Raw genomic sequence first — 16,896 nt, forward strand, 5'->3', positions numbered from 1 at the left:
TAGGTTTTCACCTTGTTGGCACGAGGATTACAACCAGCAACCTTCTGTTTACTGGCCCAATGCTTTTGACCACTAGGCTACCCTGCTGCTCCTTGTTCATGTGCCAGAATTATTGTGTGTGTATGGGTATGTATGTATGTGTTTGTGTGTGTGTGTGTGGGTGTCCCTGGCTAGACTGTTCTAGACTGTTCTGCAGTTTGCAGCTCAAAGCCTGCCCCTGGAACAGCAATGCAGCCCTCCTCCTCTGCTCTCCACCTCTCCTCTTCAGTGTAATGTTGATTTTTGTTATGCAAGTGCTGTTTTTCCTCCTTGAGAGAGCCACTGGAATTCTGGCTGTAAACCTTCTTAAGGGGATGTGTCATTCTTGTAATATACAGTGTCTTCTGAAAGTTTTCAGACCCCTTTACTTCACATTTTGTGTTATAGACTTCAATCACAATGTCCCAATAATGACAGTTGTTTTTAGATGTGTGCCAGTTAATTCTCTGGATGCACTCTGAAAAAGGGGTTTCTTCAAGGACTCTCTGTTTCTCTTTCCTCCATCCTGACTGTCTCCCAAGCCCTGCCGATGAGAACCATCCCCATAGCGTGAAGGTCCCACCATGCCTCACCATAGGAGTGGTGTTCCCCAGGGGAGAGTGTTACCTTGTTTTGGACAGGCATAACGCTTGGCATTCAGGCCTAATAGTTACATTTTGCTCTCATCAGAGATGTTTGTCCTGGCAGTTTCTTCCATTTCTCCAGTGAATCCTCCCTGACCAAGACCAATGTTACATTCAGCTCTAGGGAGAGTCTTGGTTGTCCCAACTTCCTTTTTACAAGGATGAAGCCCACTGTACCAATATTTTATAACCTCAACACAATTCTATCTCTGAGGTCGACGGAAGTTCTTTGGATTTCCTGGCTGGGTTTTTGCTCTAATCTTGTATAGACAGGAGTGTGCCTTTCTAAATCATATCCAGTCGATTGCTAGAACTGGACCCTTTTTTTGAGATATCAAGGATGTTCAAAGGCCCTGGATGCATCAGAGCTGAATTTGGACTGTCATGGCAAAGGGTGTAAATACATTTCTACATGAGATTTCCTTATTTTTCTTTTTCAGTAAATTGGCACAAATGTCTAGAAATGTTTTCGCTTTGTCAATGTCTGGTATTGTCTGTAGATCGATGGCAAAACAAATCTTTGTCAATTATAAAGTTATTATAAAATAAAAACACAAGTCTAAAACACAATAAAATGTGGGGAAGGTGAAGGGGTCTGAAAACTTTCCAAAGGCACTGTATAAAGGGCTGTGTGAAGTAATCAATTTCCTATTTTGGTCTTTTGTGGTCTTCTGCTGAGTCAGCCTTCATCAGAAATCAGGAAGAAACTGGAGTATGTGCTCAGAGATAAAGGCCCAAGGCAGTATTGGTTTCTGACTTGCAGAAGTGTCTTAATTCCCCTACTTGCATGTGAAGAGGAGAGATAGTGTTAACTGACTTACTCAGTTACTGATATTGTTGTTTGCTGATGCATTGGCCATTGAGGCTTTGAAGTCAGCCTTCCAGTATTAGCCATCTCCAGTAACAGCTGTCCTCCATTGGAATTAGGAAATTGTATGCTATTTTTATTTTATTTTAATTTTACATTATTTTTAATTTTTTATTCTGTAGTGGGGATTTAGATTAGTAATACTTGACAGTGCTTGACACTTCAGTGCCTCTATAAATCATTGTTTATGCTGCACCCTGGAGAAGTGGGTTGGGTTGGTCTCTTACTGTTTCTGCTTTGAAAGATCATGGTTATTGTGGTTTCCCAGTCACAGAATTTGCTTATCTGTGTCCATGAAACTTAATGTCAGGAAGCAGCTTGTGCATTCATCATCATCCAAGCTAGCAGCTGAATCCGATGCTCCAGGGGGGGTTATAGGGGGGGGGGGCATAATGACGTTCTAGGGACTATCTAAAGCCTTTGGTAAAAAAATACTTAACAGGTCATTGGTTTCATTTAGGTTCAAAATTTCCTCTTTATATTGGGTTTAGCAAGTTCCTGTCTCTTTCCTTCCCCTTGAAAGTTGGGCTGTGTTTTAATTATAGTTTCCCCTGTCTTTTGTTCCTCCAAAGGTCGTTTCCGTCAAATCGAGGTCCTGACCACGGTGGCTAACGAGTTCTTCCAGCTCTACTCCCAGGTCTCGGGCCAGCCTGTCCAGAAGATATCCAGTGTGGACAGGGAACCCCCCGGTGTCACCTCTTCTTCCCCTCCTAAGAAGAATCCGGCCCTAAACGTAGCCAGTATTCTGAAAAGGACCCTCACCAAACACAACCTCCTAGGTGGGGGGGCTGAGGGAGTGTCTTCTACTACCACAGAGAAACCGGCAGAACATGGAAGTCCGGCTACAGGGGACAGTCCTGTCAGTACTGACCCTGATCACAAGGGGGAGCTCAAGCAGAAAGCCTTCAGGAAGAAGGACTCTCCTTGTCTAGCCACAGTGACTGAGGAGAGCGTGTCTGGGAGCAGCACCGAGGCCCCGCTGAGCAGCGGTGGAGACATTCCCAGGTTAAATGGAGACGGCCCGGTGCCTGAAGGAGATGGGGAGGTTCGTGCTTCAATCTCGGTCCACGTTTTCCCTGAGGATGCCGTGGATGGTGACCTGAGCCTGTCCAGTGAGACGGACCTGGGGTCCCGGGACATTCAGGGGAAGGGCCAGCAAGTCACCACCTCAACCCCAGATAAAGAACCCAACTGCAGCCTGCTTCCCAACCCTCACATTGCTTTCCTCCGCACGCAGACCAAGGACTCCTTTGAGATGGAAGAGGTAAGATTATGCTCCCACGGAGTTCAGCGGGAGGAGTGGGTGTTCAACACTTGGAGTAGATGTACTTTCCTTCCATGTCATTAAACGTTTTGAGCCAACACAGCAAGGTAAGGGTGTTCTACTCTGGATTTAGCTGTACTGTTCTCTCGGTTCTATGGAGATCGTCTGCACAAACACGGGGTTCCGGAGGGAGGTTTTGGACAGCTTAATTGTGGCCTCTGAGTTTAATAGTTTCCTGTTTTGTTTGGGGTGGCTTACAGAGGTTGAGAAGGGGGTTCAGTTTTAATCTCGACACAGCCCTCAAACACAAAGTTGTTTTGAATCTCACGCTGATTTGTTTCCCACAACCCAGGTTTTATCTGTCCTAGTAGATATTGTGAGAGAAGCTAAGGTCCTGACCTCCTGTCTATAAATAAGTTAGTAACAGTAAGAGGGCGCATGTGCAGGGCCCTAGAGGCTAAGTTAATATTGTGACTCCATCTGCACTCCCTCCTCTCCCCAAATGTTACAGAACGGGTTTGTTCCAATGACTGGTGGGAGGGGCCTGTCCTGTGTGCATCAGAAGTGTGTGTTGATGTGTTTTTCCTGGTTGGCTTTGTTTTACCAGACAAAGTAAATGTGGATGCCGTTTGTTCAACAGGTGGGAGGATTAGATGGGTATGATGTTAAATTCTCCCTCTCTCACACTCAGGTCCAGAGTAATGAGGATGATGCCTTACCCGGAACACGCAGCACATCTAGAGCAGGCAGTGGTGAGTCTGGACTCCAGACTGTCTTAAGAGACATTAACAGAATGATCAGTTACCTTTTTAACCAGTCATAAAGCTATTTATCTTTTAGGTTGATGTAAAGTCTTACTGTACAATCAAGGGTCCCCATTCCACAGGAACTGAATATTTTTTTTTAGTACTTTCACTTTGCGTGATAGTCTGTTAGAGCCCTTGAGCGACTCATCTTCACCCAAAGTACATGGAACTGAAGTTAACTACTGGTAAATTGATAGAGCCTGCCCTCTGGTGGGAACCTGGTGTCATTTTTCAAATGTTGATATGATATAATTAAGTGATAATGGTGAGGTAAATAAAGTGACATGGTGTGGTAAATTGCCAATATTCCACACCTAACGGCTGTTCAAGGTGTGATGCATTGTGGAGTTATTATTGCTGCTGTAAACGCTTTACCAGCACAATAGAAGAGTAATAAGGTATGTTTTGTCAGATCCGTACCACCAACTAAGGTACACAGGAGTACATTGTCTCATCACTGCTTTCAGCATTCAAGGTTCAAACACCTTATGTAGTAGCCTAGAATTGTCATGAAATACATGCATGTTAATGCAACACAGATGTTTGACTCACTGCCATATTTCTCTTAATTCCTGTAATTAGTTCCTGTCATTTAGTTTAAATCCAGATTGATGGTCCTTCTTGCGGAATGTCATTTTTGCAGCACTGCGTGAGCGTTGCCTGCCAAGAAGAGCGAATGTCTCTTACTGACTGACTGACTGACCACCCAGTGTTAAACAGTGTAGTGTATTAAATAGTGTATTGGGCGACCAGTGTTCGATCCGCACCTCCGACAGAATTCAGTATGTATTAGGATTTGTCCCAGGTGGACACAAACGTTTCTGGCTACAAGCTTCAGTAGGTACTTAATAGTAAGTCTAAAATAAAACGGTTATTTTGCGACTATTTCTGGTGGATTTTCAAAGTATGCATCCATGCATGCTTTTTGGGGTAATATAGACCGCAACCCCTTGCTGAGTAAAAGAGGAGGGGTTTCCACAATTCTCGTCTTTTCATTAGAAAAGTCAGTTTTCATCACCTATATGGATAGTTGTCATTCAGGAATGAAAGAAAAACAAACGTTGTTGTGCCATGAAATAGCTTTGGCAGTGTAAACCTCTTGTTCAGTCTCGCTAGAAATTGCTTATGACTATTTCAAGTTGTGAGTAGATGCTAGTAAGCCTTTTACTGGCTAATAAGCTGTTAAAACGTCCAGTGGCAAAAGCCATACAGTTCATCGATGCCATTTGTGGTGGAAGTAGACTTAATAAGAAATGTTAGTCAGTTTTACACAATTATTAATGGTGTCTACTTAAATACTGAAACCTGGCATGGTGTTAATGCATGACAAAATGATCTAATGTCGAGACGCAATTTTCTGATGCGGTAGCATGTCCCAATCGGTCCCTACAGTCATTTCTTTCTAATTTAACGCATGGGATGTAGTGTATCAACCCTGTTATACCTGTTGTTGGAAGTTAGCTAATGTAGGGAACTAGTTTCAAGAACCGTGGAGTTTTAACTAATTGGTTTAACAATGCAGAACACTGCGTACGTATAGCTTAGTGGCGTAGTGGTTAAAGACCCAGCCTGTCACATAGGAGACCCCGGTTTGAATCCAGTGAGGGCCACAACATTCAGTCCTTCTAATCCCGGGGCCCACTGAACTAGCCTTTCCTGGTTCCTTTTCTTGTTTTCTCACATTCTTTTCTCCCCTTTATTACAGAGCACCTACTGAGAACAGCTAGCCAGCAGTCAGACAGTAGTGGGTTTGCAGAGGACCCCTCTACTGATGGCTCCTCTAGTCATCTGAAGGTGCAGGAAAGCTCTGACAGCTGTGACAGTGAAAACACTGTGACGTCCCACGCCGGGGAGGTGACAACTCCTCTGGCCCTGGATCACCCTGCGTTCGACCGGCTGCAAGGTGTAGAGAAGGAGCTTCTGATACCCTCCACCCCACGAAAAAATCCAGAGGAGGTGAGGAGGATCTCTGGTGAGGAGTTGCACCAGGAGGTGCCACTGTACTCCGTTCACCAGTTATCTAGACCAAGTGAAATTGGATTGGACCAAGAAGAGCAGCCCGCTGAAGAGACTGACAATCAATCGACCACTGAAACTCTCTCCACTGTCATGCCCAGTTTAGAAGGAGATCCCGATTCTGCCGTGGTAGGGCCTGGTTCTACGGAAGATTCTAGCAGCGCAAGTGTTCTCGCCAGGGAGGAAGGTGTGCCTGACTGGTTGGACGCCAGCGGTAGACCCCCAAGCCCCAGCCCTAGCTGCCCCAGCCTGAGTGCCTCAGCCAGTGTCCTTGAGGCCCTTCACAGGGCCAAGAAGATGGCCTCGTCCCCCGGGCTCCAGGACCCTTCGACCGGGGGGAGAGTGACAGCCAGGGGCCAGTTCAGGAGAAGAGCCCCGATGATAAGGTCCCAATCTCTGCCTACATCCTTCCTCAGCCCCTCCCGTGTGGTGTCCTCTGTCAGGATCCAGTTTGGCCAGGGGACTGTGAAGCACTGCACCCCGCCGGTCTTCTCCTACCGCTACACCCCAGAGGATGAGGACACGGAGGAAGTGGGCTCCGCCGTGGCGGAGGAGGTTGCCGAGGATGAGGGTCAGAGGAGTGGCAGTTGCCGCACAATGTTGATCATCAACAGAGAGGCCGAGCCATCACCTAGCCCCGTGATGCATGGAGACGGGGAGCTGAGAAAGCCCCCTTACCCCCTGTCCATCCCCCGCCACCTGACCCACTCAACCTGTTCACTGCACAGCCACAGCGGCCCTCCTGAGTGGGGGGAGAGACCGCTGGGGGAGCACCACCGTTCCTGGAGCACGTGGAGCGTGCCGAATGTCACCCAGCGCAACCTGGCCCAGCAGAGCCACCCTGACCTGGCCCGGCACAGAAACCCTACTCCGCTCCCCGGCCGGCACGGCAGCCTGAACTCCAGCCTCACCCAGCGCAACCTGGCTCAGCACAACAACCCCGCCCTGTACCCCAGCCCGCTGCATGGCAGCGTTCCCAACCTTGCGCAATACCCGCAACACGGTCCCTCCCCACTCCACGGTAGCGTCCCCGACCTGTTCCCATATCAGGCCCCCACCCCGCCCCTGATCGCCCACCATGGCCAACTCTACAATAGTGTCCCTAACCTCCCCCAACACACAGCTCATTCCTTACCTCTTCACGTGTCCCCCGGTCATCCCCACAGCGCCCCGTACGGCAACTTCCCGCCGGGTCCGCAGTCCCCCCATTTCCCGTACTACTCCCCCAATGGCTCCCCACCCTACGGCGCCACTTTCGGCTCGCCCCACCACAACTACCAGGGTAGCCCTTATGGGGGGTCCTTCAACGGTCTTCACGCCCACAGCCCCTACTGGAACCCGCCACACACGCCGTACGGCCTACCTCTTCATCTCTCTGCGCCCCCCTTCGGAGGTCCATACAGTGGTCCATATTCAGGCCACCCCCCTGCCTTCCCGTATCCTTCGGGTCACGATCCCATGGCTGCCGCATCCCGTCCTCCCCCGGCCGTGTCTACTACTGAAATGCAGCTCCGAAGAGTCCTTCATGACATCAGAGGAACTGTGCAGAACTTGGCTCAGGTGAGACAAAGTTACTATGCGCTCAAATAAGCGTTTTACCATTTGTTAGTTTGATCCACCGGTCTGTTAGTTTGACCGTGCTTGAGCCCTCTAATGATTAAGCTACTGGTGCCTCACCAGCCATCCCACCCATAATGCAAACAGAGACGTTTGCACGCTAGTTTGTTTATCATTGACTAAATATTTGATCTTCCTTCGACAGAGTTCATCGGAACACGGAGGAGAAATTCCTACCGACTCCTTCAGTCCTCAGCAACCTGGCCAGGTTGAAGTATGCACGAGATCTTCTCAATGTTGACCGCCATGCGATTGAATATTAAGATATAAAGAAATCTCTGCCACAAAGTAATGTAATCTCCTCCTACCCTCAGATGTCTCTCCAGGAGCTGGAGGCGAAGAGGAGGAGTCTGAAAGTGTTCCGCAGCCAGATGATGGATCTAGAACTGTCCCTAATGAAACAACAGGCACTAGTCTACCAGCACCTCAATCACAGTGAGAGGTAGGATAGAGGCCGTCACACTGGCTACTTGGACATGGAAGTTAACATAGTCCATAGCTGGCATCTTCATCACTTTATCAAGCCACTCCTAAAAGTGACCTGACAACCACTGGTCTTATCTCTTATAGCCACTGTAGCCAGAAGAATTGGCAACTGGGCATGTCTAGCATTTTTATTAACAGCTCAGTGAGTGTTAATTCCACGCCTGTGTGGAAGCACCGGTGTTCAATGAACTTTGTATCCCTCCTTGACCCTACCCTTCAAGTTTATTTTGGCAGTTACCTGAGCATGCGCAGGCTTTAAATGGGGATCTCTCTCTGGTCGGCGTTGGCAGGCAGGAGGCAGATCAGCTGCAGAGCCTGCGGTCTGCTGTGAGGCAGGAACTGCAGGAACTAGAGCTCCAGCTGGAGGATCGGCTTTTGACCCTGAATGAACAGTTCCGCTCCGTCAGCCACGGCAGCCTCTACCGCCACCGCATGGTCAGTTCCTGGTAACACACACACACACACACACACACACACACACACGTACCTACATCAAGAGGAGTACCTACTCCAACAGTAGTTGAACACTGCCATTTCTTTGGGCTGTGCCGCTGTGATACAGAACATGAAATGGTGCAGTGGTTATGAGGGTTAACTGTCAGCATTAATTTGAAGGTGTTTTCATCTATATATTGGATGAAGAGTTTAGAGAACCCAACACCTCAACTCACTGGATGGCGCTTTGTCATGCAGTTAGACAGTGACGCTGAACACTCTGGTGTAGCTATGTTTTTCAGGTTCACGAAGTGGAACGTTCTTAACTAATGAAGTCTATCACCTGTTCTGAATACAAACGAGTACGCTTTTCACATGCTGATGACAAAATACAAAAAGTGCTGAAATGTGCTGGAGCTGAAGATTTCTGCAGTACTGTTTCAGGCAGCTCATCACAACTACTAAACAATATTAATCTGTCCAAATCATTTATTCAAGGTTTTACAATTCTTGTGAGGATTGTTGCAAAATAATGTATAAACCTAAAGCCATTTGTAGCGTTTACCCTCAAATCTTACTGATATAAAGCAATTTTTCTGATGTGGTGTGGTGAAATGCCCCCTGAAGTTGGAAACCCTTGTGGGGAAATGAGTATAGTGAACATGCAGACCGACAGACCAACATGTCCTCTCATTCTTGTTAATGCATTTCTTTCCATTTTAAATGATCGCTGCTCTTGTTTTTGTTGTATGACCACCTTTCATCATTATCATGTTCATCATGCCCGACATGTACTGTAATGGAGGTGATATTTCTCCTTCTCTAGTACATCCAGAGAGGTCACAGCATGGACAGCCTGTCCAACAGTTCTGCTGTGAGAGCAATGGAGCCGGTGAGTCCCTACAATGGGTCTGGGAGGTTATTTTTCCTACATTTAGTTTTTCTCCCTATAATGTTGTGTATTGAAATGGAATGAACTGGTCCACCAATCACAGGGCATTGACCTAAACGGGAATGTCTGTTCTAGTCATTGTAGTTATAGGCTTCTACTCTTGTTGTGCTTCTCTCACTGTGTGACGTGCATCTTGTTCTTTTTGTGGTTCGTCCCTCCAGATGTCGGACCTCCTTAGGGAGCAGCTGTACCTGCAGACAGAGCTGGGCTATGAGGGTGGGGCCGAGGGCGGAGCTAGCATGGCCGCCACCCCCAGCTCAGGCCGCTCCTCTAGGTCAGCAAGTCCAATGAGGTCCTCTGGAGGTCACCGAGGACCCTCACAACCCCCCTTCCGAGACACCCAAAAGGCAGAAGTGTACCGGGCCACCATCTCCCTCACCCCAGCCCTCCCTCCCAGGCCTGGCGCTTCCAAGGGGGTTCTTGAGGGCCAGTTCAATCCTCAAGATGACCAGGCCCCAGACCAAGTACACACAGGAAGGCAACATCTGGAGGAGCCAGATACAGGAGAGGACAAGGACAGTGGAGGAAGAGGAGCAGCTGTTGTCTCCCATCTGACAGAGAGGCGCAGAGAGGAGGTCAGAGGAGTGGGAGCAGACAACCTCCAGCTGCACCTGCTCATAAAGGAGGTTAGTGTGTTTTAGGATTCTACTTCAGAATAGCCAACATCAAGATTCTGAACATTTCTAGTGCAGCTTTCATGGACCCTGCTTGTGTGTGTCTTTGATTTTCTCTTGGCTCTTCATCTGTCCTTCACTGAACTATGGGTGCTTAAACTGCTCAGTCCTGCCCAGTAGATTTCTGAAGTAGAATAATGAATGGGTGTGTTGTCCTAAAGTTTATGTCCTTGGCCGATTGATTAAAAATGCCATGTTTTATGCTGACCGGCAGTGTGACTAACACCTCCTTGATTGTAGGTTCCGCTCATTAAAAATACTTTACTGAGCTGATTTAGAAGCTTGGCAGGGGATCCATTAAACACATTTAAATAGACTTTTTGACTCTCAAACTACATGGTAGCAATGTGGCCTTACACGGATCCAAGAAACAGATCTTACATGTTACACAAACCCATGTCGCCCGCACACACACACACACCACAGTTTCCTCTTTCCATCACACATCAGTAGAAAACTACTGACGGAATAGTAGTTCTCTTAAGAAACGATTGTTTCTTAAAAGACAACTTCAGGTGGCAACTCCTTGCTTCACTAAGCTTTTGAGCATATTCTTATGTTAGATGTTCAGTAGTCTGTGTTGTTTTATTCCCTATCGAACATAGCGTTTTATTTTATAAATGTTTGATTTGATATGAATATAAGTGTCTAATTATTGGTTCTTACCCCAGATGAAACAAAGCCTTGCTGATGAGATCAGGCAGGAGATAGTCAGTGAGCTCCTGGCTGCTGTATCACCACGACGATCACCTGTGTTGACCAGAGACTACCCCGTTTGAGACTGTTGCAGAGTCTTTCATCTGAGGTTAGTTTCTTTTGGTCTAATCTAATCATACTGTAATCTCAAACTATTTCTGCACCATTAAACAAAGATCCTTTCTGATTCTCTGCACCCTGTAATCCCTGTAGTGATCAACCGCATTGTGTCCAGTGCAGCTCAGTTCCATTCATACTCTTGCAAATTGGTTTTAAGGGCCCGATAGACCTGCTAAAGCTGAAATCAGCAGTAGAATCTACGGGTGTGAACAACCAAGCTGAGATCATAAAAAGCCCAAGTCAAAACAATGTCTAAATTAGACAGGACCTACTATCACGAACATGCTTCTGATCATTATAAAAACGATAAGAAATGCAGCCACTCAATGAGTTGTAGCTGTGGCGGTAGGTGGAGTGCGGCTGTAGGAGAAGCGCGGCAGTAGCTCATACAGCTATTGAGCCGTATTCTGTGCGTTGAAAGTGTAAGTGGATCAAGGAAAATGACACAGACGGCAACCAAGTCCACTCATGCTGGCCTGGTATGCTATCTGTTTATTTATAATCTCTTCTGATGCATAGTAGCTTTCATGACTGTATCAAACAGAAGGTAAATATTCTAACTAATTCTAGGGTAATTGTTCATGCAAAATGTTTTGTGTGCTTTCTCCTCCATTCAGATTATTAGCTAAATATCACGAATTTTAGATGTCACTGTATGTGTTTCATTATTTAGCCTGATGTTGCCTAACGTCTTACCACACGTGTGTGAATTTTCATCTGGTGCCAGTTTGGTAACGTCGTTAATGGACAATGACAACATGATACATGCGCCACTTCATGTGGAAACACAAAATGGACTCTGAGTTTGTTTAGGGCATTTTTCTCAACTTTAGAAGAATTTCTCTCAAGTTTCCTTTTTGAGATTCAGCTTTTCAATAGTAGCTTTTAACTAATGTCCATATGTATCCATTTGTTAACTCTCTCTTTTTTTTCTTTTTTTTTCTTTTATCCTGCTGTTGAAGATGACCACTGGTGAAGCTTGGTGAAATCTACCTGACCTGACCACTGGTGAAGCCATGCACTGAACACCCCCAGAACCCCCTTAACACTGTTTCGACTATTTCCTGACAGTCTGATAATAAAAGATTGTTAACACTGTTTTACCATATAAGTAGAGCTCTATGTATACGCTTTCTACGTATGAAACTAATGATGAGATACTCTGATGCTTTAACACTTGTATGCCTTGTGCCTGGGAAACACTAATGCTGCTGTATACCTGCTGTTAAAGTTCATCTGTTCCTTTGTCTTAACCATCCTATTTCAAACACTCAGAATGTGACTTAAAGAGTGTGAAGTTTGTTTCTGTTTTGGCAGATGACTGTATTTATGTTTTGTCGACGGGTGGGATTTCTGGGGAACCATACTGTACAGCAGTTCCCAGGCATTTTAATGTTCTTGGATTGGTGAGTTCCCAGAGTGATGTTTCTAATTCCATGTCTGGTTGGAAATGGCTATGTTATGATTCTGGCACTTTTTTAGGTTGTATTGAAGCATGTAGATGTGGGTCTGTGTGTGTGTCTTGACCTAAAGGTGAAAGGTGACCAATGTTGAAGGGACTAAGTCCTGTTAGATTATGGTATTGGTTGCATGGGAGTTTACTAGTTTAGTGTAGGCTGTAAATGACCATGTCCTCTTCATGTAATGCAACCTCTATGAGGAACTAACTCCACCTGGGTTCACATAGTTCTCCACCTGGGTTCACTCTATCTTGCCTGGAGTGTCAGATTAACCCAGTGTTCAGTAACCCAGGCAAGCTTATCTTAAATAAGCTCAGATGGTGTTAGAACCCTGGTATTTATGTAACTAACTGTGCAATACATTCCATTTTCTCTTAACTTGAAAGGACCAATAGTAGAAACTATGGTATTTGAAAATACACTCAGTGGGCAGTTTATTAGGGTACTCATCTATTTCAGATTTTGACATGTTAGCCTCCAGAACGGCCATTAAGGGCCAGGGTTCTGCAAGGTGTTTGAGGAGTTCCACGGGGATGTTGATCTCTGCTTATGCTTTGGCATTGTGATGAGGCAACTAGCCAGAAAAGGGATGCACCTGGTAAGTGACAATGTTCAGATGCACTGTGGTGATGTTCAAATGTTGCTCATTTGATGTCAAGGGACAATACATGTGTCAAGAAAACATTATTCGCACCAGAACCCAACCGCCACCCAGCCGGTATTGTTTACATGGGGTAGAATGGGTCAGTGGACTCGCTGCTTACGCCAACTCCTGACCACTTCCACATGGCATACCGGGAACCAGTATTTGTCCTACTAAGCAATAGTTTTCGGTCCTCAACTGTTCTGTTTGGGTGATTGTGTGCTCACTGGAGCAGCAGCTACTTTAGCTGGAGAAAAGCTTTGTTTTTACCTGATCGAAGGTAACCTGTTGTGGTCGTCCATGATCCAAACCAATTTCCGTGTTCCAAACCTTTCCGAGATCCGAGCGTTCTGCCACTGACTGCGTGCTTTTTGATTCTCACACCGTCCTTGGTAAACCCAAGACAGTGTTGTGCTTGAACTCCAGGATATTGGCCATCTCTGAAATGCTCAAGTCATACCACACTCAATTGTGAAAGTCACTTGTTTAGCCTCTTCTAATATTCTGGATGCCTGTCGGTAGGGCCTATACATTTTTTTGAACAGTGTGGTATTACCTAATAGACTGTCCACTGAATCTAAATGTACACATTGTTTGTTCCACACTTTTGTCATGCGTTCTGCAAATTATGGTAACAATGGAAAACGTTGCTTAATTTTTATGATAAATGGAACAAAATGCTTTCTTGTTGGACTATTAAATCCAGTCAGTCCTTCCCTGTTTTAGTCAATTTCCTGTATTTGGTGCGTAATGAAAATGATACAGATGTCTGTTTGTTCGACTGTCTAATGTGAAAAACTAAAACTTTCACATTCCTGTCTTTCTTATAATGAATATATGTTTAAACCACTAAATGTATTGGTCCAGATATTTTATTTAAGGTCGTCAGGAAAGGGGTAGAAACACATTAAAATGATGAGTATCATCTAGATCTGAAAGCGCTGAAAAAAGTAATTAGAGCCTGATAGCACTCTCGGTTTAGACTACTTTTCAAAAGTTTGGGGTCACTTGGAAATTTCATGAAATCAAACAACAAATGAGTTTGAGTAGGAAATATAGCAAAATGAATAGGAAATAGTCATTGACAAGGTTTGAAATAATTCTTACTTGTAATAATAATTGTCCTTCAAACTTTATCATCAAGGGATCCTCCATATGCAGCAATTACAGACTTGCATTCCTTTGGCCTTCTAGTGTTTAATTTGTTGAGGATAATCTGAAGAGATTTCACCCTTCATGTGTTCTGAAGCGCCTCCCACAAGTTTGGTTGGCTTGGTGGGCATTGCTTCCTGCTCCCACAACATTAAAAGTCTGTTGTTCAGTTACAATAGTCATTTACAACACTAACAATGTCTGCACTATTTCTGATCAATTTGATATAATTTCATTGGACAAGAATGTGCTTCTCTTTTGAAAATGTCTATGTGACCCCAAAGGTTTTAATGGTAGTGTAACTATTGTTCACTAATTATGGACACAATTATTGGGTATTTATGAATATATTATAATTCAAATGTGAGAACCATGATATTGTATTGCTCTGCTGTATTTGTAATTAGAAGATAAATCACAGACATTTATTTTACCACAGATGTTTAATTATATTTTATTCAAAAATGATTTATTGGTTTTTACTAACTGATTTATTTCTATATAGCTACTCCCTGTTAACGAATAGCTTATTTTTAATGGGATTTTGTTGTTTACCTTTGTCTTGGGATGCATGAGGGATGAACTATATAGCAAATAAAGATGTATTTATTTTCAATACAATTGGTGTGGTTTTATTGGTGCTCAGTTTCTACCTCTGAATGGCATTTTAGCCATGTTAGGTTTTGATAAAACTGCTTTTTAAAAGCATGGGAGGTCTCCAAATATAGTGTTAGGTCCGGGTCCATGTGTACTGTCCTCACAAAGATGGTACAACCTGGAATCCAAGCAAAGTTTTCATTGGTCTGATCTCCCAAGGCCGAAACAAAGTGTACGAAGGAGATCCTGGTTTTACAAAAGAAAATTAAAACTTGACAATTCGGTCCCAAGGAAAATGGATTGATTTCCTTTAGACTTCATGAAGTTGCTCACATTGTTTTTATGCTATGGTCTTCTGTTCAGTATCCATCTTTGATATACCTGTGAAGGCTTAAAATAAAACCATATTCATTTGATAAAAATCCTATGTAGCCTGTGGTTGCCATAGTAACCTCTGTTTGATGAGGGACACTTTGTGGGGGCTGTCAGGGTGGTTGTGGGTGGAAAATGGGAGGGTTTCTGGGATTTGATACAATGGACCAAGCTCTTTTATATGAATAGAATGGGAGGTTTGAACCGACTGAGAGAATGTTTCATATGGTCATGTCTCTTGATTTCTCTGTCTTTTTTCAAATTGTCTTGTTTGTTTAGATGATTTTCTTATTCTTAACAGTTTTCAAAGTAAATTAATCTTTTGTTATTGTTTTTTTTTCCATTAATTTGTACAGTACATGTCCTCTGCAGGACTTCAGGACTTGTTGCATATGTTCTTCATCTGTTTAAAGTAAAGGAGACCGGTCCCAGACTGTGGTAAGGAGAATTCTGCTTAGTATGGTTGAGGACCCAGGGGCAGTAAGAGGCGGAGGAGGATGGAAGTTCCAATGATGAGGGGTTAAATGAGGTGGAGCCTGATGCAGCGCAAGAAGTGACCGAACCTGACAACTGGGGCCGGAACTGTCATGTAAATTTAGCATTACTTATCATTTAGAATGATAACCTTTTAATTATACTGAACGAGTGAGCACAATTTAACTAAAATGTTCAATTCACACTATCAACAAGTTGCTGTCATTGGGCCATGAGGCGAAACACGTGTGTGTGTGTGTGTGTGCAACACTTTGGCCGCTCTCCTGGAAGGCATATAAACTCACTGAAAGTTGTTTACCTGTTGACTAACCAGCTGTTGCTGGTAGAATTGTTTCAGTGCCAGTGTAAGACGGCACTGAAACCCAACTTTTCTTTTCTCATGCCACTCCAACAACATTGATTGAGATGTCATATTTAGACCTCAGAAACCACGGACGTATCGGCTGGTAAAGTGGGCCTCATTACCTCTAAAGGTGGAGTGCAACAGTTGCCATTTTCACCTGACACAAGTTTGGCATCAAGTTTCGTTCACACTAAGTTTTTTATCTCCGTGTATAAAACTCTGCGATCTTGCCAACAAAAATATATTACATAACCCACTGATTACATAACCCCGCATTTGTTGTTTCCAGTGTTTACCAATGCTGATGTATGTAGTTTGGTGTAGACGTTCTATCACTGAATGCAGGTAATCTATACTTATTGTTGCTCATCAAGTATAGCCACAGGCTAACAGGTGACTCTACCCACGCATAATATAGTCAGTCTGGACATTGTAGTACACGCCTGTATATGATCTGTGCTTAGGGTCAAGCAGAGATTAATATACCCCACTTAACAGCACTTTCCACTTATATACTGTAATGTGTCACACTTAAGGTGCTTTGTCCTTCCCACCTACCGTCAATCCAGGCCCTGCCTTTAACCCTCTGGCATTTCCTCCAGGGGTGTTTCCTAGCTGTTCCTTGTACATATTAAAAGCATAAATGGATGCCACCGATGCCAAAGGCATGACTTGTCTGTCCCCAATGGCCCCCTGTTCCCTCAGCATAGTGCTACTTTTGACTCGGGTCTATATAGTGGAAGTTAATGTACTAAATAGGGTGTTGTCTCACACTGAGCTGAGAATTAAAGTCTCTCTTGGCATGGTGTAAATAGCAAGTCTGTCTTTCAGAAGTTTCAGAAGTGTGGTTTCACTGTGACTGTGTACAGCACCTTGACTCAGTGACAACTAAAGGATTTTGGGTGAGAATGACATCAGTGTTCCTTTCAAAGGGAGAAATGTATGGCTCACTGGTTTATCGTCATTATGTTGTTGTTTTGCCGACTGTCTGAAATGGAAATGTTTTGGTCAGTCCTGGCAGACTGCTACTGTAACAGTGAAAGGTTAGGACACGCTTATCCCGAATGAGTAGTCATGGGTTTCACTGAGCGTCAACCACAGTCAGCAGTATATAAGAACAGGCGTTCGTTTCCAGACATGAGGTGACAGGCAATTCTATGCTGTTTTTAAGATTTCATTAGCACAAGCTTATCTTGCTGGAGCCCCTACAAAACCTAGGACATTGCATGATACAAATT

General features: G+C 44.6%; 1 protein-coding gene across 2 annotated transcripts in view; it reads left to right on the forward strand.

Moving 5' to 3' along the window:
- The window catches only part of itprid2 (ITPR interacting domain containing 2), a 35,139-nt gene extending 23,401 nt beyond the window's left edge, over positions 1-11,738 (forward strand). For both annotated transcript variants that reach the window (XM_010880100.5, XM_010880101.5), the window contains 10 exons: positions 2,103-2,794; positions 3,486-3,546; positions 5,306-7,176; positions 7,379-7,447; positions 7,548-7,675; positions 8,010-8,154; positions 8,981-9,046; positions 9,268-9,732; positions 10,452-10,585; positions 11,559-11,738. In XM_010880100.5, coding sequence (XP_010878402.3) covers positions 2,103-2,794; positions 3,486-3,546; positions 5,306-7,176; positions 7,379-7,447; positions 7,548-7,675; positions 8,010-8,154; positions 8,981-9,046; positions 9,268-9,732; positions 10,452-10,559 — 3,605 coding nt within the window. In that variant the 3' untranslated portion in view covers positions 10,560-10,585; positions 11,559-11,738. The remainder of the gene's footprint in view (positions 1-2,102; positions 2,795-3,485; positions 3,547-5,305; positions 7,177-7,378; positions 7,448-7,547; positions 7,676-8,009; positions 8,155-8,980; positions 9,047-9,267; positions 9,733-10,451; positions 10,586-11,558) is intronic.
- The last annotated feature ends 5,158 nt before the right edge of the window (positions 11,739-16,896 follow it).

The sequence above is a fragment of the Esox lucius genome, chromosome 16 (assembly GCF_011004845.1).
Source record: "Esox lucius isolate fEsoLuc1 chromosome 16, fEsoLuc1.pri, whole genome shotgun sequence".
In the NCBI taxonomy this organism is placed as follows: Eukaryota; Metazoa; Chordata; class Actinopteri; order Esociformes; family Esocidae; genus Esox; species Esox lucius.